Consider the following 25931-nt stretch of genomic DNA (forward strand, 5'->3'; position numbering starts at 1 on the left):
TTAATCATATGATAAAGATTTGTCATATTATTCTGTTAATACATGGTCTAGATAGGCCTCCGTACTAATTTTAAAACGTTAAAAATTAAAACTCCCGCCATCTATAGAAGGTTGTCATGAAGCGGAACTCTTTTGTATTCAAGACCACAAAAATCAATAATTTTGACATCACACCTTCTATTCCGGTTTTGATGAGATTCTATTGATTGAATATTATTTTACGTCCCTCTCAAGAATATTTCACTCACATGGAGACGTCACCACTGCCGGCGAAGGGCTGTAAACTTTAGGCTTATGCTCGGCGCTTATGGCTTTTGAGCAGGGAGGGATCTTTATCGTGCCACACCTGCTGTGACACGGGACCTCGGTTTTTGCGGTCTCATCCGAAGGACCGCCCAATTTAGTCGCCTCTTACGACAAGCAAGGGGGTACTGAGGACCTATTCTAACCCGGATCCCCACGGGATGATGAGATTCTAAGATCATCAAAGATGTGCATGTGGTAGAGTTTAAGAATATATTGTAAATAGGTGGATGCCTTCTTGTCAAACAGTTAATTACACTAATGCGAAGGGGAGATGTGAAAAAGGTGTTTCCCCCGAAATTCCTGACCCAACAAGATTATTTGAGAACAAAATACTATGTAAACTGTGGATCCATCATTTGCGTAATGACAAATTGAGATCTGAGACATGTACATACCCTGAAGCGTACTACTACACCACTTGCACGGAACGAAACGAAACGATTCTTGCACGGAACGCTGAACGCTTTGCACGGAACGAAACGATTCTTACACGGAACGGTGAACGGTTTGCACGAAACGCTGAACGCTTTGCACGGAACGATTTGCACGAAACGCTTCCCATTTCCTGAACGGTCTGCACGATTTGCACGAAACGGTAGGCGTGGCTTGCACGCTTTGTAAATGATTGTGAATGGTTTACATGAAACGGTAGGCGTGGCCTGCACGCTTTAATTATGACTAAACAGTTGATAATAATGATTAGTAAAATTAAGCACTAAAATTTTACATTTATTAGGTTTTGGTCATTTTTGGGAGGAAGTGAAAGTGGATTTTTTAATTCGTATACAATAATTAACGGAAGTATGCGTGAGATAAAAAGAAACATACAAACAAACAAAATATGGGATTTATCGAACTCCGGTAAATGTGCTTTGTATCAACATTTTATTGATGGTATTGATGTTCGATTATTGATTGACAAAACAGATATTAATCATGTATATACATGTACGTAAGCAAAGAATGAAAATTTTATCACCTAAACAAATAAAAATTAAAAATATCTTTACTTTTAAACACACTTTTAGAAAATCCGTACTTTCATTAAGAAAATAATGAAATAAAAATGTGCTCCCCTACCTAGAATGTCCATACTTCACATTAATAATAACACGATTTTTTCTAACTTGATAAATGCTTTATTACACGCATGTATTATATATAACAGCTTTTTGCCTTTATATTTTGTATACCATTACATAATGGTGATGAGATACAATAAATTGAATTGAGTACATGTAATTTTGAAATATCACAAAGTATACAGTTGACAACGATTGAAATAAAAACGTAGACGTTTTCTTGTTTATTCAGTGACTTACAAACTTGCGCATCTTCTAAATGAAAGTTGTAAAACAAACGTACTAGGTTTTGGTCAATTATAACATAATACGGGGGTAAAATGTATCTCATCTCCGCTAGCAATGGGTTTTGGGTCAACTGTGACTTCGTGGACGAATAATCTTGGCTAGCGAAGATGGAAAAATTTGCCTACATAGTCTGCTTGCATAAACATGTATTATGAAGGTTAAATCGAAAAATTATCCAGTAAATTCAATGATGTTGTAATGCATATAGCTTGTATTTATTTTATTTTTGACTGAGAGGGATATAGACATCTAAGCACGTAACATCGTTTTTAAAAAAAAAAAAGGGGGGGGGGGTCATGCATTATTCCTAACCCGTGTCAGCGGAAAAATTTAATGTGTAAAGAAAACAATATGGGACATTAAAAAAATATATCACAATGAAAGGGGATGGATAATTAATCAGAAAGAAATTGTACTTTCAAGATTTATACTGAACGTATTAAACTACCAGTATCTGGATACATTCATGAATATTATAATCAATGATTACCAATGCTCTCTCTCTCTCTCTCTCTCTCTCTCTCTCTCTCTCTCTCTCGCTTTCATTATCTAATGCAACTTTTTAAAATGATTTCATATAGCAATTAAAGATTTTAATAATCGATAGCGTATATGAATAAAAGCAAATAATCGTTAAGTCATTTCTGGTTTATATTGGTATTAGTCTTTTCTCATGAACTAGTTGCATTTGACACCGAGGTTTTACATCACAGGCACGTAGAATCGAAGACGGTGTAATATGAAAGCTAGGGCGACCTACCCACTGCGCGATTTAAGAAATTGAAGTCGGAAGGGAAAATTGAGACAGTTTCAGACTACTACCCCCCCCCCCCCCCCCCCCCCACACACACACACATGTACAGGTTTTCGTAATCGGACAAGCACCATTTTTTGTTGTTATCTTCTTGCTTGTCAAGAATTTTACCCAACTTAACCGGTAACATACTGATACATTGAAAAATAAAAAATAAATGTTTGTCTGGTTAGCGGTACGGTAGCGGTACTATGATGTATGACTATAACAATGACCTGTGTATAACTTGTACATTCCATGCAAATTCGAAGGGTTTTTCACCTCAGTAGAACAATTAAGGGTCAGTTAATCCGTGTATTTGAAATCAACAGATGCGCTTGTCTTCTTGCGGAAAGTGTGAAATGTATTGGGTCGGCGCAAGATACCCGTGATGTCGGCGCAAGATACCCGTGATCTTAGACTAGATCTGATATCGCGCCGAGCCAATATATTTCACATTTTTCATAAAAAGTCAAAACCCAGACTAGCTAACCGTAATTTAGTTATACTGTGACAAAGAACCTAGGAATTTGCATGGTAAATGTATATATACTTATTATACAAAAATCATTGCATTATCCAGACACTCCCGATGAACATTTTTTTTTAATGAAAACCTATATCAAAGTACATTGAGCATAAGTCTCGGTCAAACGTAATTAACTCGGGATTTTAAAAACAAATCATTCGATGGTTTGTATTTTTGCTTCTATTAATTATGTAATAAATTAATTCCAATTTGTTAATGAGAGAGAGAGAGAGAGAGAGCACATCGGTAATTATTAAATATCCCTATTACTTGTTGTACATGTACAATGTATGCTTTTCATTTACTGAACATACGAACTCACATTCAAAACAGGAATTAACTGCAAGTACGCATTATTTAAATATAGAAGTTAAGAATAGTTTAATGAACAAAGAAAACTAAAAAAAAAAAATATTTCAAAACCAGGTTTTCTCAAAAAAATAATATATAGTGTTTGGTATCGTTGGGATTGGCTCAAAATGCTGATAAACAATATAAGTATCAGGGGGAGGGGTATTAACATCTTCTTTTTTTAAAATTAAAATTCCACCCTTATCATGATTATTTGGCAGCGGTGTGTATTCGCAAATAACACACACCGTGGAACATAATTTTTTTTCGAGAATGTTTCGAATTTTCACAGTGGATAGTTCAGCTTTGTTTAAATTCAAAATAACTGATCGAATTCTGAGCGACAATCTACGTCCACCTTTCTTAGATGCTTTAGCGGAATGACTTGCACGATTCTCGGGGTGTGGCTTGAACGGTCTGCACGCTTCCGTAGGCGTGGCTACTGCACGAAACGTTTCTTGCACGGAACGATTCTTGCACGAAACGGTTTGCATGCTTTGCACGGAACGGTGAACGGTCTGCACGGAACGGTGAACGGTTTGCACGAAACGAAACGATTCTTGTACGGAACGGTGAACGATTTTCACGAAACGCTGAACGGTCTGCACGGAACGGTGAACGGTTTGCACGGAACGAAACGAAACGCTTTGGAGGTGTAGTAGTACGCTTCAGGGTCTGTACATGTATGAAGAAACGAGTACCATCTGCCTGGTCTGCGACTCGACTGAACGTTTTCTTTTCTTAAATTCCTCTTGTGAATGAACGGGCTCAAATCTATACGACTCCAAACTTAACTGTTTGTGACTTGTCATGTTTACAGTGCTGCTGATGAAATAATTCGGAACCGACGGTATGACGTAATGAAATAAACTTCACTGGCCGTTCTCTTAGCGGCGGGTAATTTGAAATATAAGATAGGTTAATATTGATTAAATTGTTAAGCAAGGATTTTTGCTGTTAAAGACTGTCATTTACGATATCAGTAAGTAATACTTTATTCATAAAGGCAACAATGTGGTTAGGGTTGCCTTTCCCTTTAAGTGTTGTTCATAAAAATCGCTACTTGAAACCACAACCCACACCAAAAATTAATATTTAATGAATATATAGTCTTAACCGCATTTGCGAGAAAAAAATTAATTTGCATAGATATAACTTCTAGAATCCATTAATAATCATTAAGTTTCAGTTTAAAACAGTTAATTGTGACATATTTGCAATATAAATACCTTCTTGAAGATAATTTAGGGCTATAGTGTTTTAGTATTCATAAAAGTCATATTTTTGTCATTTCCATACTCTGATTTAATGGAGTCTCCAATATTCTAGACACCGATGTATGCAATCCTACAGTCTCCCAACCACGATATATACACTCCACATCATCATGCTTCTTGGCAATATCACGGGTGGATCCAACACACCAGTTGTACAGTTTTACTCCGGAACCAATGTCTGAGAATCCATGCCAGTGTGCAGCAACTACATTTGACTTGTTTTGGAATTCAAGGTCGTGTAAACCTGTAATTAAGAACACATGGCTACATCATGTATGTTTTGCATCTACAGATTGTGGTGCATCTTCAAAACAACATAGTAAAATTACACACATGTGCTAGTAATATTTTTCAATCGTGTAATGTGGATATTGAAATTAGTTTCTTTGAACTATATTTCATTCATAATCAATGATCTATTAATTTGTCTGCAAAGATATATATATATATATATATATATATATATATATATATATATAAAGCACTAAAATGACCAACGACACGAACAACGAGATTGTCAAATTTTCGGGACGAACCGTCCCTTCTTAAGGACAAACGAAAACAATTACATAATGTGGTCAATATCAACAGAGCATAATAACAAAAACTACGGTTGTGAAGTTCAAAAAAATTAAAATAGATGGACTGATTGTAAACAGAATTGAAAAAAGAAAACAATGCGTTCAAAAATGGTCATAGTACCACTGTTAAGGACATGATCAGACAAGTAGGTCTAATGAAGCTTAAAATCTAGTAAGGGTTTAGCCCGTACTCATCCTGGTGAAGTCAGTAGGTTTGTTGATACCATGTGGTTCAAATGACTTCAACCTGTGCATCCAGAATTTTTCCTTCTGCTTTCTTTCGGTATCTGACCAACTAGGGTCATGATCAATAACCACTACTGTCATGTCCTCCCATCGGTGGTTATTGCCATTGAAATGTGTTGCTACTGGCAAATCTTTTTTGGTTCTGATGGAGGACCGGTGGTTGTTGACCCGTCTGCGAAGGTCTGTTGTTTCTCCTATGTTCCAGGGTTCCATTGGTCACTACGTATCATCCCGCCCTCAAGAACATCAACGGTATTCTGAAGAAACACCTACCCATTCTGCATGCCAACAAACGAATGGCTGGCGTTTTTAAGGAACCACCGATGGCATCCTTCAGGCGTCCCAGAAACCTGAAGGACATGATAGTAAGGACCAAGCTGGATAACCCTTTACCCAATGGAGGTTTCAAAATATGCTCAGACCTCAGATGTCAATTATGCAAATATAGCTCAGACACTGAGAGTTTTAGCAGTCCTGTCACGGGTCGCAGTTATAAAATATTGGGAAACGTTTCCTGCAAACCCAATAACTGCATCTATCTCATCAGTTGCGATTTCTGCCAGAAGCAGTACATAGGAGAAACAACAGACCTTCGCAGACGGGTCAACAACCACCGGTCCTCCATCAGAACCAAAAACGATTTGCCAGTAGCAACACATTTCAATGGCAATAACCACCGATGGGAGGACATGACAGTAGTGGTTATTGATCATGACCCTAGTTGGTCAGATACCAAAAGAAAGCAGAAGGAAAAATTCTGGATGCACAGGTTGAAGTCATTTGAACCGCATGGTATCAACAAACCTACTGACTTCACCAGGATGAATACGGGCTAAACCCTTACTAGATTTTAAGCTTCATTAGACCTACTTGTCTGATCATGTCCTTAACAGTGGTACTATGACCATTTTTGAACACATTTTTTTCTCTTTTCAATTCTGTTTACAATCAGTCCATCTATTTTAATTTTTTTGAACTTCACAACCGATTGCTTACATGTAAACCCATTTATCAGTTTCCGTGATTCTATGTTTTTCTTACACATCTACCCTAGACATGATCAGTACGGGAATGTCTGATGTTGATTCAATTTCCTGGGCTGCCTATTCTTTGTTTTTGTTTGGAGTTGGTCCATTTTGTTAACTTATTCAAACTTGTTGTTTACATTATCTTTCTCTCAAACTTTGTTCATCTCTTACTTCGTTTACATAGCTTATTTTCATTTATTTATTATTCATTTATTTTATTTTTTTTTTTGTATTTGTTACTTACTATTATCTTTTATAAATTATGCATGGTTAAAATAGAATCTCTCTGGGTACGAGTTAGCTTTACTATTTGTCAACGTAATTGGGTTAAATCGTTCCACTTGAGATTAATTAAGTTTATTGTTTTTCTTTTCGGACATTTTGGATCAGTTCTTTGGACGAATAAGGCATGTCCTAATTCGCTCCACTTTTAACATTGATTGGCAAGCCTAAAGACCAAAAACATGTAGTCTGCGTTGTAAATACGTTTGTAGATTAGTGTAGTTGTAGGCTAGATGTATTTATATGTAGTTTTTGTTATTATGCTCTGTTGATATTGACCACATTATGTAATTGTTTTCGTTTGTCCTGAAGAAGGGACGGGTCGTCCCGAAAATTTGACAATCTCGTTGTTCGTGTCGTTGGTCATTTTAGTGCTTTGTATAATTTTTTGTATTTGACCTTGTATCCATGTTGTGGATCCGACACTTTGAGGTGTCGGGTGTTGTTGGAACTTTAGTGCTTTTATATATATATATATATATATATATATATATATATATATATATAATAATAATAATAATAAAAGTCAAGAAACACAAAACTCGAATAACATTTCACTGTTAGCGCTTTCGGCTTTAATGGCTCTTCAGACAGTTATAAAATGAAGTAACTGTCTGAAGAGGCATTAAAGCCAAAAGCGCTAACTGTGAAATGTTATTCGAGTTTTGTGTTTCTTGACTTTTATTATTGGATGTATTTACTGTATCAAATACGAATTCTTTTTTACAAACTATATATATATATATATATATATATATTGGTTTTCAATTTTTGTATTCACCTGAGGATGGATGTTAAAATCCAGAAAGCGCTAGTGTTTTAATTTATTTTGGAACTGCATATTTTCCTGCTTTTTTATTCAAATATATATATATATATATATATATATATATATATATATATATATAACATACATTTGGTACCGTTTAAGTTTTACATTATGACCCCTGGGTCGAGGCCTCTGCTGGTGGACTGTTAGTCCCCGAGGGTCTCTACAGCCCAGTAGCTAAGTACTTCGGTACTAGCTTGAAAATACGGATGTATATTCAATTGCTGTTATAAAATTTAGAAATTCATTTCAAAATTAAGGATTATCTCCCTCATGAATAGCTCTTATCCTTGGACGAGTTTTGCTCCACTTGTTTGGCACGCTGTTTTTGGCTGTATTTAGATCTAAAACTTCATACTAATAGTAATTTCGGATTTCAAACATTTCGGTTGAGCATCACTGAAGAGACATTATTTGTCGAAATGCGCATCTGGTGCATCAAAATTGGTACCGTATAAGTTTTACATATATATATATATATATATATATATATATATGCATTTCGCAAATTCTATGGTCGTTCTAGCGATCTAGTTTGCCAATACAACCTATCATTGGTTAAATACTGTCTGACATGTTTCATACCGATTGTTAGGCCGTTCTTGACACACTGATTTTTAACTACGCATTATTTCGTTTAACTGATCAAGATATAGGGCTCACGACGGGTGTGACCGGTCGACACGGGATGCTTACTCTTCCTAGGCACCTGATCCCACCCCTGGTATATCCAGGGATCCGTGTTTGTCTAACTCTCTAATTTGTATTGCTTATAGGAGTTATGAGAATGATCACTGTTCATCAGTAATATTATTGATATGAACAGAAATGATAATAAACAAATTACATCTCAAATACTCCCTTTCCAAGATTAGAGGATATCTCTTTACCAACGAAGTAAGAACTCTTTATGTGTGTGTGTATGTGTTTCTATAAGTGTGTGTGTGTAAAAGCGTACACCCGGACACACCAGAAGTAGGATCAGATGCATAGGAGGAGTAAACATCCCCTGTTAACCGGTCACAACATCCATGAACCCTCTATCATGATTAAGTAGATGTAGTAATTCGTAGTTACATTCAGTGTGTAAAGAACGACATAACAATTGGTATGAAACACGTCCGTAGTCGACTCAGTGATGGATTGTATATGTAAATAAGATCCTTATATTGACCATATAATTTGCAAAATGCTGTTTTCAAAAACGATGTTAAAATCTTTATAACATTTATTTATTAGTCAATATCTTGCCTCGGTTGAAAACTTGGTCATATGCAGAACATGCTCTCGATTATAAAATTAGTTGAGAGACATCAACACCATATGTGAAAAGGATATATAGCTACACAAATATAGTAAGTTGACGATGGCAAAATGAAGTCAACCCGTTTGTCATAAAATAGGTGTTTTAGTTTGCAGTCAAGGTCTATGTTCGATAATACATGTATATCCAAATAGGAAGCAGACATGGGTGACTCTTGCATGTTATTTCAAGCTCACTGATATACATGTATATTCAATTAACATGAATGAATATAGATATTATTATGGACGGATAAACGTCGTATGTTAAATTTCGAGTTGATGGCCACAGCAAAATATTTTTCGTCTCGTGTAGAACTTTGGAATAATAAATATAAGGATATGAAAACAGGTCAGCTAACAAAAGAGCACATTTAGCACCTATGGAAATTCCAACATAATATTGTTAGACCTGTGCATCAAATACCATGTAAATATTGTCATTTATGAACTCCTAAAGCTGTTCAATATCATCTTCAGAGTACATGTAGACTGGTGTTTAACATGGTTTTGAATCACTGGTCACAATACAAGATACGATTATTTCCATGTCCCATTTTTTATATATAAAATTAAACGCAGCTGCCGATGATGTCAAAAGAATTGTCCTTGATTTATCTAAACGTTTTGTTGGGATCCATTTGATATACACCACTTCTGCTATATGTTGTGGTACAATACGTCATAAGTTCATTTGCCATTAACATCTATGTTCATTATAATATCCAAATATGAAGCAGTTATCAAAGACTCTGTGGTATGTCTAATTTTGACATTACACACAACTCTGATCTTACGCATACGTGCTCTTATGTTGATATGAAAAAGATGATGCAGTTTATTATTGATAATATCTACGTTGTTTTAAATGGACAAGTTTTCCCCCACAGTCTTTTGGAATTCCGATGGGTATGAATTGTGCTTTTTTATTACCCGAAATGTTTTATACTCTTATAAGGTTAGAATTCATCAAAAGCTTCTAAACAAGAGGAACAAATATCTCATCGATTTATGCTTTAAGAGATTAATCACTTTTCGTTATCTTCACTTTTCATTAATTCCAAATATGTTCATAAAAATGATCAACTTGTAGCAGGATTTCTGTACCTATTCCATCAAACACAATTCCTTTCATGGGTTTGGTCTTGTCTGGTTTGAAGCCGTCAGATGATTCTGTGTGATGAATATCTGAGAATCCATAGGCACGGACATTACTGTAGTATGTGATACCTGACAGCAGATCGGCGGATCGCATAATGTCGAATGACGTCTGAGTACCTTTCAGGTCCTCGCCAGTGTCCATAATGTCATGACCTTTAAAACATATCAAATTCATCTTATAAACCAACAAACAGTACCAAGAAAATGATTACTTTCGTTGTGATACTGCATTACATTGTAGGAAACTTAATGAATATCATAAGTTATTTTTTGTGTCTGTAAACAAGTATTTCAAACACGAACCTCCAGGGTATGAACTGATATACAGACGGAATGTCTTAATTGCATTCTCAGCATCCAGGAATTTATTCTTCCACTCCACCGTGAAAGGAAAGCCTCCCTTCATAAAATCTTGATCAACAAACTTAGTTCCTAACATTCTTTCTCTAACCTGCATAAAGAAGTAAATTCAGATATATAGTGTACACACATATTGTATTTTCACCACTACATGTTTTACATCAAAGATATAAGTGATGTCTCAATGAATTTCTGATCAAGACAGTTGTGACATCTGACAAGGACTGGTTATGAAACATTTTACTTTTTTCGATATTCCTAACACAGATCAATTTTGTTTTTATTTGTAACCTCAAGATACGAGTAATGCAAGGTGAAGATAACGAACAGTGATCAATCTCATAACTCCTATGAGCAATACAAAATAGATAATTGGGCAAACACGGACCCCTGGACACACCAGAGGTGGGATCAGGTGCCTAGGAGGAGTAAGTATCCCCTATTGACCGGTCACACCCGCCGTGAGCCCTATATCCTGATCAGGTAAACGGAGTTATCCACAGTCAAAATTTGTGTATCAAGAACGGCTTAAAAATCGGTATGAAACATGTCAGACAGCATTTGACCCAATGCGAGGTTGTACTGACGAACTAGATCGTTATAACGACCATATAATTTAGAAATGCTAACTTCAATCGAGACTGTTGAAACCCCTGTACCATCAACTTGTTTGTCAGTAGCTTACCTCGATTTAAAAACTGACAATACGCAGAACAAGCTCTTGCATATCGAATCAGTTGAGATATATAAACACCATATGCAGGTGATAATGGAACATTGCTACATAAATATGGGAAGTTGACGATGGAGAAGCTGAAATCATCCCGTTTGTCATACAGTTGAGTTGTCAGTTTGCCGTTAATGTCTACTTTCAATAAAATATCTAAGTATGAAGCAGAAGTGGACGACTCTGTGGTGTCCTTTATTTCGAGCTCACAGGGATATATCAAATCGACATATGAATGAAAGCTATTATTGTTATTAGACAAAACGTCATCGATATATCTAAATGTCGAATTGAAGGCCACAGCGAGAGATTTTTTCTTCTCACGTAGAAGTTTTTGAATAAATTCTGCTTCATATGAATATAGAAGCAAGTCAGCTAACAAAGGAGCACAATTCGTGCCCATGGGAATTCCAACAGACTGTTGGAAAACCTGATCACCAAAGACCACGAAGATATTGTCAATGAGGAACTCTAGAACTCTAGCATATTTTTTATTTCAACTTCAGAGTACTTGTGCGTAATATGATAAAACGTTTAGATTAAAGGTGAAGATACCAGATATCAGTATCTTTCCTCGACATGAAATTTTAAGATTCTGAAATGTATTGGTGCATAGACCAGAATACATGTACAGTGTACAACTTACCGCACTGCCTCTTATGTTTGTTACTGCAGGTTTCTGAATTGCAATAGTGACGCCGTCAGATTTAAACACTGCATAAGTATTTTCATCGTACCAAACTTTCAAGAAGAACGAATACTTGACGGTTTCCTTCAGATAAATATCTACAAAGATGATATCATATTTTATCTAAAACCTTGATATTATTATCAATTTGCAAGCCTAAAATTTAACGTTATAAGTATAAAAAAGAAATTGAGTAAAGGACTAAAGGTATCAGAAATCACAAAAGCTTCCTTTTATTAACTTGCTCGAGAACATACCATGTTTTGTCTGATATACTTGTTTCATATTGCGTGCAGCATCATGCCATATTCTATCAGTTGCCTGATTAAAAATTCCCTCAGGGTCTGATTTTTCTGTATACCCCACGCTCCATTGGTACCTATTGATGAAAATAGTAGGTATTTAGTTTAACATGATCAACTTTATTAGACAAATGCCAATTTAAGTACTCACTACTTTGAACATTAATCTATAAAAAGGCAAACCATAGAACCTTTACAGCAGTTTCGATCTATGATTTGTTTTTATATTCTAGTGTGAGGTTTCCCCCTATACTTTCAAATGATACAATTTCATTGTGAAGTCATATTAGGGGAAATCGATTTGAAGACATTTTTTGTTTTCATCGACGGCAAACATAAATATAAGTAATAAGATACAATGTAAAATTTATACGGTACCAATGTTGATGCACCTGATGCACATTTCGACAAATAATGTCTCTTCAGTGATGTTCAACCGAAATGTTTGAAATCCGAAATAACAATGAAGTTTTAGAGCTATTATAGGGAAAAACAGTGTGCCAAAAAATGCCCCATAAAGGGGAGTCAAATTCGTCTAAGGATAAGAGCTATGCGTGAAGGAGATAATCCTTAATTTTTAAATGAATTTCTAAATTTTATAACAGCAATTAAATATACATCCGTATTTTCAAGCTAGTAACGAAGTACTTAGCTACTGGGCTGTAGAGACCCTCGGGGACTAACAGTCCACCAGCAGAGGCCTCGATCCAGGGGTCATAATGTAAAACTTACACGGTACCAATTTTGATGCACCAAATGCGCATTTTGACAAATAATGTCTCGTCAGTGGTGCTCAACCGAAATGTTTGAAATCCGAAATAACAATGAAGTTTTAGAGCTATTATAAGGGAAAACAGTGTGCCAAAAATGCCCAGAGAAGTGGAGTCAAATTCGTCTAAGGATAAGAGCTATGCGTGAGGGAGGTAATCCTTAATTTTGAAATGAATTTCTAGATTTTATAACAGCAGTGAAACACACATGCTACACGATCAAATATACTAATATAGGATATGTTATGATCTTGTAATTAACTGCGTTCATATCCTAACAAAGTTAATATCAATAATAGCATATTTCTTGAATAAACCTGTAATATCACATGTTGATCAAAAAGATAAAGAATGGTAATGAATATCATAAATCCAAAAATGAAAACAATACAAAATAAAAGAGTAGGGTAAACATGGACACCTCAGGACTCCAGGGAGTAGTTAATTGCTAGGGCAAAATTTAGAAAATCATTTCAAAATTAAGGATTATCTCCCTCATGCATAGCTCTTATCCTTGGGCGAATTTGGCTCCAGTTTTTGGCACTCTAGTTTTCCTTTTAGCGTTTACAAGTTTATTGTTATTTCGGGTTTCCAAACTTTCGGCTTGAACATCACTGAAGAGACATTGTTTGTCGAAATGCATCAAAATTGGTACCATATAAGTTTTACATCAGATGCCTAGGAAGTGTAAACATCCCCTGTTAAATGGTCATTCCCACTGTGATATAGAACATCTACATGTATTTCATGGTTTTTTGTGTTTTCTGTCATGTGCTATTTCGTGTATATTTGCAGAAAACTGATACATTCTGTAATTAGTCCATGTATTTTCGGACCTAATGATGTGAAATGTATATCTCCCTTTTTGTCATACAAGAGAATCTTATATCAACATGAAACACCAACTCCCAACATTTTTGAACTTCTGCACTAGGATAGTGCAAGGCTACACTACATATCATCAAGTAAATACCTGGAAAACTACTTTCGTATCTTTTTTAATCATTAATGCATGTATGAAAAACAGTGAGCGATCTCAAAAATCCAATAAAGAACACACAATTGAGAGTAGCGCAAACACATGTTTCTGGACACACCAGGGATGGAATATGTTGCCTAAGAGGAGATAATATCCCCGCCGACTGGTCACATCCACTGTGAACCTCACATCCTCATAAGGCAAATGCATAATCCGTAGTAGATTGATGCTGATTTTACAGGAGACTGTTGAAATCTATGTAGCATCGACTTATTTGTCAGTAGTTTGCTTTGATCTAAAGAATTACACGCAAAACATGCTATTGCATTTCGAATTAGTTACTAGGCTTAGTTACTAGGCATAAACACCATATGCAGGTGATAATGGCATATTGATATACAAACATGGGAAAATGACGATGAGGAAGATAAATTCATCACGTTTGTCAAAGTTCATTTATTAGTTTCACATAAACGTCTTTGTTCAATAAAATACCCAAATATGAAGCAGTTATGAAAGACTCTGTGGTGTTTCTAATTTTGAGTCCACTGTGTTTAATTGATCTTGAGGAATGGTTGTGTAAAGGTTTAAAAAATCGTACATTTTGATGCTGTTAAATTTGGAAAAAAAACTTTGTGATTTTAAAATTACTAAGCCTTCTTTGAAAATTTTCGACAATAAACACCTAATTTACACAACTTTTCTCATGTGCTGTGGTACAATACGTCTGAAGTTTCTCCTTCACATCAGTTGATATTTTTTGAGGATTAAAGATAGGGTCTTGATTGATCAATTACTGGATCCTGGAAAGTATATCAGTATGTGATGGTTATGGTGAAGTTTGGAATCCAGAATAAGTACTCTAACTCATTTTCATTCACTCCATCGTCTGAGATGTCAAATGTGTTTAAAATTTAAATGTGATTTGGAGAATGTCGTCTTTGAAAATGAACTCAGTTAGATTACCAAAATGAGTATTAGTTAGATTACCAAATGAAGAATTAATACTACATTCGATTATGATACAGTTGGTATATGTTCTTTAGAAAGATAAAGGTTGCTACAAGCTTTGTCATCTGGAACCTTGACCTTCATTGTTTCATACATTACATATGTCAATATACATATATTTCGGCTTGAACATCACTAAAGAGATATCATTTGTCTAAATGCGCATCTGGTGCATCAAATTTGGTACTGTATAAGTTTTACATCCAACATACAGGGTGCAAGATATACCTCTATTAGTTATCAAATAACTTGAGTTTGAATTACATTTAAACTCTTACATACAAAATCCATTCTTGCATACAAAATCCATTTACCATTGTGGAGCGCTCCCAAAATTGTTGACGATCGCCCAGCGCCCCTGTAGCACTACGTTAGATGGAGTGTAATCAACGTCATCCGTTCCACTACCAGCTACATCATACACTTGTAAGATGTTGTTTCCATCTAAAAATAAGATATTGACAAATGAGTACCAGTGCTTGTATAGGTGTTTTTCATGAAACTAGAAAACTTCCAAAGTCAAAACTCTTACCTCTTTAGAGGGTCATTTCCCGAATTGTATACTTAACATTTGCCCATACGAGTGGCTACATACTATTTGATGATAGAGGAGTAACACCTAGCGTAAAGTTTCTTAAATGAAAATTCCACACACTCACTAAATGATAAGCACCTCTCTAGAAGGTCATTTTATTGTATACTTGACCTCTATACATGTGAGTTGCTACTTACTATTTGAGGATATGTCCTTACAAGCTGTTTGTGGGAGGTGACAGACTTTGTCCTGGGGGGCACAGACACAATGACCCTCACAAGTCACAGCTTCACATCGACGAATCAAATACAGGTCTCCTCCTGGGATCTTCTCAAACTGTGAGTGGATGATTGCACTGCTCAATCCAACCTATAAACATTCAAACATAATAAATACATATTCAGGGACATCTTGTTTCAATCTACATATTCAGTACAGTATTCTGAAGTTGAAAATCAAAATATACTGGGGTTCCTCATTGACAATACCTTCGTAATCTGTGATGATCAGGTCTTCCAACAGTCTGTTGGAATTCCCATGGACACGAATTGTGCTCGTTTGTTAGCTGACCTATTTTGAACAACGGCCTAACAATTGGTATGAAACACGTCAGACAGCATTTGCCCCAATGACAGTTATATTGGCAAACTAGATCATTATAACGACCGTAAAATTTGCGAAATGCTGACTTTAAACGAAACTGTTGAAACCGCCTGTAACATCAATGTGTTTCTCGGTAGCCTATCTAGATTTATAAACTGATCATACGAAGAACAAGCTCTTGCGTATCAAATCAATTGTGAGATAGATATACACACAATATGCAGGTGATGATGGAATAATGCTACATGAATACATGTATGGAGAGTTGAAGATGAAGAATCTGAATTCTCCCTATTTTCATAAAATTTAGTTCTTTTACGATATGACAACATATGTTTTGTCCCATGGCTGTTTCGTTAATCGCTACTTACCCAAAGGATTAGGCGGGGAATTTATAACAAGATATTCACAGATGAAAAGATTTTTGAATTGTAAATATAAACAATGAATTATTAGTTTTTGAAAGCTGTAATCTCATAACGCACGTTATTCAATTTGTATGCACACACCCTTGCAGTTATAAAACTACATCTTTCTAAACTGTTAATTCATTATTTAATCGATTGCACATATACAGAGATGTAGGCACTAACGTTATTGACCGCCCACATTTAGATATGGGAATACATGAACTTACTTGTTGATCGCCCATATAAAAATATGGGAATACATGTACCTACATTGTACTTGTTGACCGCCCACATGCAGATATGGGAATACATGTACCTACTTGTTGACCGCCCACATGCAGATATGAAAATACATGTACCAATTGCTGACCGCCAATATCCGGATATCAAGAGAAGTAGGTACAGTGTACTTAACTATCAGCCAACACGCATGTAGATATATAGGTAGTTACCTTGTTTACCGCCCACATGCTGACATATAGGTACTTCTGATTGGCATCATAGCTACTGGTCTTCACTTTAGATGTCTGCACGATGCCCTCATCATATTTATCATCTCCAGAGCTGGTGTATTGTACTCTCGTTTCCTGGCCTGGCTCCTGCAAATATAACAGCAGTATTGTTCTTTACAGAAAACACATTTTAGCAAAATACGCAGATGACCTACACCATGTACATTTGAGATATTTCTCTATTTACTGCTCTGACCAAATCTTTGTAGGATAAACAGAATTTATATCCCTAAGCTGGTGATATTTCAATGTCAGTGAAATATACTCATTGAGATATTTCACAACATTCAATCAACCTACCTCATTCAGGTCATTCCCCATGAAAGTTGATCCCACATTGATAAAGTAGTGGGAAATCTTAGAGTGAAGGTCAGCAAAGCCTAACCAAGCCAAATTAATGGCCGTTTTCTCCCACGTCATCCAGATATCACTGTGTCTTGTTAAATTGGCTGCATGATCAGTTTTAACAGCAAACATTCCTGTTCAATTTAGAACATATACATATATCAAAGACATTCAAAATAAATAAGGTTTTGTGGGAACTACCCAATGTTTGCTTTCTGACAACAACTACCTCGGAAAACGTGACTAAAGAAGAAGACTGTAGATAAGATTTTATCACATTTATAAGTAAGTCAAATTCAGTATACAGTTGTTATTGATGGCATTAAATAATTTAACTGTCATACTAATAAGAGAAATTGTAATAAATTTTAGATATTCAAAGTGATATCAGAAAATATATAAAATATTACATCTATTAGTAATATGTTATGAACTCAGTAATTTACTGGACATTGGCACCAACATCATCATGCATTTTATCAGACACACAACGATGTGACAGTTTGCAACATCTCCGATCTCCAATATCGTATGTACAACTCAGATGTACCGGTTTGAATTTGTTGCATACCTCTGGATGGCGGGGTTGAGTCCACCAGTGTACCTTTAGTGGTCGCAGTTGTGCAGATCTGCGCACCATTACAGGAAATCAACGTCACATAGTACGTCACACCATCATGTAATTTTAGACCAGTCAAAATAAAATCTCTGGCAATCCCATTCACCTGCAGAAAAATATAACCACTGTGTTTAGGTCATCACATAAGATATTGATAAGTGTCGACAAATAAAGAAAGTATATATGAAGAAATTAGCGTATACTGCGTTCAGAGAGTATGTGTTAATATTGAAGTATAGAACGTAAAGATAGAGAGACTAAGTGATGGATTTTTCTGCAAATTTGTAGACTCTTCCTTATGAACTCCGATAAGCCATATAGGAGAAGTGTTCAGAAACTATTTTACACACTCTACCTCAGAGATTCACTATAAACTTTTAGGATAACAATTAGACCCCACTTATTCTGACTACGGATTACTCCATTTACCCAATCAAGACATAGGGCTCACGGCGGGTTTGTAACCGGTCGACAGGGGGGGGGGGGGGTGTTACTTTTTCTAGGCACCTGATCCCAACTCTGATATGTTAAAGGGTTCGTGTTTTCCCAACTATTTATTTTGTGTGCCTTTTGGGAGTTATGAGATTGATCACTGTTTGTTATCATCGCCTTTCATCTATCAAATAAGCCATATACAGGAGACGTTTTCACAAGCTATTTTATATTCTCCATCTTTACTATATCCATTATATCTTTTAGGAAAATAATTGGATCCTCCCATCCCACCAATATGCACATTTACAAATGACAATGAAACATTGTACAAAGTTTCATGTCTCTCCGATAAGCCATGGAGAAGGAAAATCGTTCACAAGATTTTGCGATAGAGTGAAGGACGGACGGACAGAAAGTACAAACATCAATATATGCACCCAGGGGTGCATGAACCGAGTTGCATGGGATACATTGTAAAGTCAGGAATGATGTGGCATAGTTATAATTGTGAATATTCGGATTTAAACTTTTAGAGTTATCATGCAGATCCAGATATTTGTAAAATTTTCAATCTTTTTTCAGGACTGTGACCTTGACCTCTTTTCTCCAAAATCAATAGGGGTCTTCCTAACCTGCTATTCAACAATATAACCAAGTTTCATTTGATTCAGTTTTAAACTTTTCGAATTACTGTCCAGAAACCATATTTGTCTGAAGTTTTCAATCTATTTTCGGTCACTGTGATCTTGACCTTTGACCTTTTCCTCCAAAATCAATAGGGGCCTTGCTTTGCTGGTATCCAACAATATATCCAAGTTTCATTTGAATCAAATAAATATTTTTCGAGTTATCCTCCTGAAACCAAATTTTTTTGGAATTTAAAATCTATTTTCGGTCATTGTGACCTTGACCTTTGCCCAATTTTCTCCAAAATCAATAGGGTGTTCCTTACCTGGTACATAACAATATATTTAAGTATCATTTGATTCGGATTTAAACTTTCTGAGTTATCATTCGGAAACCAAATTTTTCTGAAATTTTCATTCTGTTTTCGGTCACTGTGACCTTGACATTTGACCTATTTTCTCCAAAATCGATAGGAGTCTTTCTTACTTGGTGTATAACAATAAATTGAAGTATCATTTGATTCGGATTTAAACTTTCTGAGTTATCATCCGAAAACCAAATATTTCTGAAATTTTCATTCTCTTTTTCGGTCACTGTGACCTTGATCTTTGACCTATTTTCTCCAAAATCAATAGGGGTCTTCCTTACCTGGTACAGAACAATATCGATAAGTATCATTTGATTCAGATTTAACTTTCTGAGTTATCATCCGGAAAGCAAATTTTTCTGAAATTTTCATTCTATTTTCGGTCAGTGACCTTGACCTTTGACCAATTTTCTCCAAAATAATAGGGGTATTCCTTACCTGGTACCAAACAATATATCAAAGTTTCATTTGATCAGATTGTAAACTTTTCGAGTTATCATCCGGAAACCCATTGCTGACGCCCAACCGCCCGCCCGCCTGCATCACCAAACCAATAACCGAGTTCAACTTCGTTGCAACTCGGTTAAAAACAATATGTCTCCCCCTGGAAGAGGGGAGACAAAATAAAGTGTCCAAACATTAAGGCATACTACAATCACTTGGCTGGGATAAAATCCGCGTAACCATGTGACGTCATAATTGAAATGAGTAATTCAGTAAGTATACATATTTTCGATTTTCTTTTCTTATCTTTGTTTTATCAATACACAAGATAAATTACTTTGCTACAAAAATCAAGAGAATTGCGAATGTCCTACTGATGTTGTGTAATTTGTTAATTGTGTCATGTAAATATCGATAATTTATCAAATATTAACAAATACACAATGGATTTCATATGTAAATCACTGATAATTCATCGATATTTCGAAGATATGTTGCTTTCATTCACTGACAATTTTGCTCAAGGGGGGTGGGGGGAATCCATGAAGCATGTGGATCCGACATCCTCTGTCATACAAATAAACTGCAAAAAGAATAACACTACGCCACACACTTTTAACGCCTCAATGGACACCGGGTGAAAGGTTATAAACTAACGTGCTTAAAACATCCGTTAATAAGTAAACTCTCAAAGGAAACTCTACAACACCTGCCAGGTGCAATTTGTAAAAATAAAACTAAGATGGTTTCCTGCAGAAAGTCTTCCTGAATGCAGTGGGATTTTAGTTAACTGTAACATTCTCGATAAATTGTGGATGTTTGCCATTGTTACTCCATATTAGAGTGTCATGCATTTCCGTTTTCTATTAAGGTAAGTTCAAAGTACATCTATAAACACCATGTGATAACTTCATACCGAAGCACATGCGCCATCTAGATAGGATACGAAATCTAATCATGTGGACACCCAGACAAGCATTAAAATGTTACCGTTAAGTAACTTCCTCTCTAATAGGACAGGTTTTAGAGACAACAATTTACAAAAATATATGTGGCATAAACTGTCTTCAGATACCTGTATAGTTTGTATTTTTGTGTACAAATTTTAAAAAAGCATTTTACGACATTTGTGTACTGTATTTAAACTTCATAACTACCGCTACATACGGTTCCAGTAATTACTCACAGTGTCATTAATTTCATAATCCCCATAACCATACCTGTATACTAGTCACAATGCACTGAAGTAAAGGGGGTTTTACTGAATTATATATATCATTACTTTTTAACCTACTCAACTCTATTTTACAGTCTAAAACGTTGTTGCAAGGGTAGAGAAATTCCTGATTTTTGGTAGAGGTCTACATGCTCTTTATACCAATAGATTTAGTTTTTCTTAAAACTTTGCAAGGGACAAAAAGACGATTTTTAAAAAATGCATTTTACTACGAGTCATAACATCCCATCCTAGAACAGAACTTTGACACAGAACCATGAATTCATACTTCTGGTAGAGGCATACTTGTTCATCACACCTACATGTACATGCACCTTTAGTCTGCTAGATGTCCCTGAGTAATTTTTCAGAAGAATATTTTTAAAGATTGTATAATGTTTTGAGATAATGGCCCACGTCCTAGAACATTATCTGATCCAGAGACTGAATTTCACAATATGGTAGAAACTTTCCTCGTCAGCAATTACTATGTAATCGGTTTGATTGTTTAATGTCCAGGAGTTTAGGGAGGGTTTTAAAGATATGCTAAATATATGCCATAAAAAGAAATAAAGACAGTGTAGTCAAATTGTTTAAAAAACCTAAAAAAAAAATATATGTAGAAGAAATCAAAATAAAACAATATATCTTTCTTTGACAGAAAAGTATGTATAAAGTAAACGAAATCAAAATAAAACAACATGTCTTCCAGTATTGAGGGGAATAAAGGACACTTTACCTTGGTGGATGCCAAATCAAACTCTCCTCCAATGTGAGACTTAACAGAGAGATACTGTCTCTCTATGTGTGAGTCAGCATCATTAACGGACCACTCCACTTTCATCAGAGTCCTGTAGAATTGAGTATCTTGTACAAGACTGAACACTGACGCAAACTTTGGATCGTTAGAAATGACAGGGGCAGTGATGTCTACCACGAATCCGTTGGACGTCGAATCAGTGAACAAACCTGTCATAGAAAATGTCAAGACATATATACACAAGTATATTTAAGGTAACTGATTGACCCGCTGCGACGTTTTGAATCTTTTGTATTCAGAATTACAACTTGTTTTATATATGACATATGATTTGCTAAACATGCTACGATTTAAAATATCAGACTTGCCAGCTTTGTTGTATGCCCTGACAGTAACATAAATACGCTTGCCAACCGGAAGTTCTGAAGACATATTGAAAGACATCGCTGTCATAGTAAGATGAACTTTCCTTTCCGACAGGATATCATTTCCTCCGGGGGAAGTTCCTGCCCACCAAACATAGTGGTCAAGTCCAGACTGCGGATCCACAAAACCCTGCCACTTAACTCCGATGTAAGTTCTGTAAAACGATTTGGTATCGTCGTTGAAAAAACAGCGAGGATGATAGTAACGAAAGTGTTACGTTACTATCATCATTCATTTCCGTTACTATCATCCTCGCTGTTTTTTCAACGACGAATTTTCTGTTCATATGAGCCGTATAAAAGATAAAATAACACATCATCGTAATTGTTGCTAGTGTATGATTTTCTTACTTACATATCATTCGCAAATAAACAATACAAATATATATATAATAAGTAAACGTGGTCTTTCCGGAATTTCCTTCCGCCATCTTAGGATGATAGTAACGATCGTTACTATCATCAGTTTAATACCAGTGAAATAGGAATGAAGACAAGATTGGAATTCATAATGAAAATGTAGTGACCACGTGTCGGAATTCAACAGATTAATTGTACATGAAATATTAGTCATTTATATAAAAAAAAAAAAAAAGTTACAGTGTCATCTTTGCTATGAATTGAGCAAATTCTGACAGTCAGTAAGAATCAGCATTTACATAAAATATATTTATGAATTTTAACCACTACCTGATGGACTGATATTCAGTGTCACGATCTCTTGTGCCATCCATCACCAAACCAAAACTGGGTGGACTATTGTCCATGATGACCCCATCAGTCAGCACAGTTGTACACAATTCTGCAGTATTACATGCTGTCAGTGAGGTATAATAAGTCAAACCAGCACCAAAGTGAACCTGCTCCAGCCTAAATGAATTCACTATTCCTAAAGCTTGTCTGCTAACAACGTCATCACAAGTTGGACAGGTGCCAACGCTGACGTAGTACACTTGAATGGCTGAATGTGGGTCAAAAACTCCTTCCCAATACACATTTAAAGCAGACATATCCGTCTGGAAGTCGATGTCAGCATGGGCAGTTCCTGGTACTCCATCATAGATGTGTCCAGCTATTGGAGGTGAAACATCAACTGTATAGGCCCACGAGGTGGCCAAAGACATCAAGCCTGCTTTGTTGATTGCCTGTCAAAAACAACAAAGTAAAAAAGTGCAGAGTATAAAGATTCTAAATGTTCTTGATATATGGTATCAATAATGTATGACACACATGGGAAAGCTGTTTTGAATGATATGTGCAATAAACTAAAATTGACAACTTTAGAAGTTACTTTATTTGGTGAAAGAGTCATTCTAGTAGAATGTAATACAGAAAATAAATTATTAATACTCACAATCTACAAATTAATAGTCAAATGTTAATCCTCTGAACTATCAAACAAGCACTGAATTCGAAAAGGACAATATTTTTACTATTCATAAATCAAACTCAAGATAAGCAAACATGGTACCTTTGGAAAGGTCTCATCCCAAGGACTTAACACTCAAGTTCTCTCATTTACAGATCTAACACTTTATATAATGATAAAGTTTTAAACAGTCAGATCACAAACATTTCAACTACTAAATATCAAAACCCTCTCAGTCATAGGTCAAGGCTATAAGCAGGTAATCAACGAATTTTTATGCTTTATTGATTTTTTCCTAAATATCAACACAATAAAAGCACATATATTTGTCCGTACTGAATTGTTAGATATAGGTGACATGTAGTCTTATATTATTCTCTGCTTATAGGGTCCGGCCCTGATTCAACACTATACATTTTTCGCAAATGTTTGTCCCGAATCCTCGATTCATTGAGTATATACGGAATAGAGCGACACATATAATAGTCCCGGGCTGTATAGAATCGTTCAGAACCAATATTACATAATCAATTGATGTGTGCATACTCTGTGATACCTTAACAGATATGTAGTAAGCATGGCCCTCTTTCAGGTCCAACGGGTTCCGTTTACTATTTTCTCCACACTCGCTCTCTTCTCTTGTGAACACCATGATGTCGTCAGATCCTGGCTGTGAACCAATTGCCCACATAAAGTAATCTACAGTGCTCTCAGGATCAACAAAAACTTTCTTCCAACTGTAATGAAAATGATTCAGCAATTTCCTAACAGCGGTGTAGAATTTCAACAACACTTGAAATTTTGGGAGTTTTCAAACGTATTCTTACCAAGCCTCTATTTCAGATTTGGAAACAATATGCCTTCCTGAAATTTTGATAGGATTATCAGACTTTTGTGGAGGAGTTGTATCCACGACTACTGGTTCAGATGTTACTGTGGTAATTCTTCCCGCATAGTCTTGAGCTATAAAACATTTGAAGTGTATCTAATATAAACCAGTAGGAGGAAAGGCGAAGATAACGAACAATGCTCAATCTCATAACTCCTATAAGCAATACAAATTAGAGAGTTGGGAACAAACACGGACCCTGGATATACCAGAGGTGGGATCAGGTGCCTGGGGGAATAAGCATGTCCTGCTGACCTGTGAAACCCAGCGGTAGGCCTATATCCTGATCACGTAAACGGAGTTATTCATAGTCAAAATCAGTGTACCAAGAACGGCAAAACAATCGGTATGAAACACGTCAGACAGCATTTGACCCAATGATAAGTTGTATTGGCAAACTAGATCTTTATAACGACCATCATTTGTGAAATGCTGACTTTAAACGAGACTGTTGAAACCCCTGCACCATCAATTGTTTTCAGTAACCTGCCTCGATTAAAAAAAAATGATCATGCACAGAACAAGCTCTTGTGTATTGAATCAGTTGAGATATATACACACAATATGCAGATGATAATGGAATATTGCTACATAAATATGGGAAGTTGACGATGGAAAAGCTGAAATGATCCCGTTTGTCATTACATTGAGTTGTTAGTTTGTGGTTTATATCTATTTTCAATATAATATCTTAAGAATGAAGCGGACGTCGACGACTCCATGGTGTCATTTATTTCGAGTTCACAGTGATATATGATATACAATGTATGATAATACATGATCTTTGATGACCGCTTGGTATGTAAATATTACAAAGCTCACGGTGGGTGTGAACGGTCTACAGGCACCTGATCCCACCTGATATATCAAGGGGTCCATGTTTGCCCAACTCTCTAATTTGTATTGCTTATAGGAGTTATGAGATTGATCACTGTTCGTTATCTTCACTTTTCATGTATTATGATTAACAATGTTCTCCTTAATTCTCACTCGAGGTCTTTCATATCTAAATCAGTTCTTACCTTTGACTGTAGCATAATAAGTGTGTCCACTCTGTAGAAACAGACCATGTAGAACAACATGATTCACTACCCCCACACTGTGGAAGGCCACCACGTCATTCCCCCCGATGGTGGTTCCTGTAAATGACAATAGTTATATTAAAAACATGTCAACACTTTTGTAAGTAACAGTAGAACCACAGGAACTATAGCAATGGTCATCTGTTTAGCTTCATACCGATGCCTAGTTGGTAATCTTGTATGCCTGATGAGTGTGTGATGTCGCTCATTTCCTCTACATCATCAAATGTATGCCAATTAATGTACATGTCGGTCGTGGATGTCTAGAATTGGATGTTAAAACAGACTCTATCATTATAATCTACTCAAAATGATATACACAACACAGTCCACAGGGTGCCTGACTAGCCATTCACAATCCACTTCTGTGACACAATTCACAAATTGTATGTGCAACCTAA

The 25931-nt window shown here is 35.8% G+C and overlaps 1 protein-coding gene across 1 annotated transcript in view; it reads right to left on the reverse strand.

Moving 5' to 3' along the window:
- Positions 1-25931, reverse strand: part of LOC125647098 (uncharacterized) — a 76882-nt gene that overhangs the window by 8644 nt on the left and 42307 nt on the right. Inside the window, exons 31-47 of the mRNA XM_056141853.1 lie at positions 25688-25793; positions 25471-25587; positions 24387-24522; positions 24116-24296; positions 22881-23335; positions 22134-22345; positions 21745-21974; positions 17869-18022; positions 17253-17431; positions 16893-17039; positions 15625-15796; positions 15207-15336; positions 12088-12209; positions 11789-11928; positions 10359-10506; positions 10002-10208; positions 4649-4870 (exon numbers count right to left, since the gene is read on the reverse strand). Of these exons, the coding sequence (XP_055997828.1) occupies positions 4649-4870; positions 10002-10208; positions 10359-10506; positions 11789-11928; positions 12088-12209; positions 15207-15336; positions 15625-15796; positions 16893-17039; positions 17253-17431; positions 17869-18022; positions 21745-21974; positions 22134-22345; positions 22881-23335; positions 24116-24296; positions 24387-24522; positions 25471-25587; positions 25688-25793 (3058 nt within the window). The remainder of the gene's footprint in view (positions 1-4648; positions 4871-10001; positions 10209-10358; positions 10507-11788; positions 11929-12087; positions 12210-15206; positions 15337-15624; positions 15797-16892; positions 17040-17252; positions 17432-17868; positions 18023-21744; positions 21975-22133; positions 22346-22880; positions 23336-24115; positions 24297-24386; positions 24523-25470; positions 25588-25687; positions 25794-25931) is intronic.

Source organism: Ostrea edulis, chromosome 6 (genome assembly GCF_947568905.1).
Source record: "Ostrea edulis chromosome 6, xbOstEdul1.1, whole genome shotgun sequence".
NCBI lineage: Eukaryota > Metazoa > Mollusca > Bivalvia > Ostreida > Ostreidae > Ostrea > Ostrea edulis.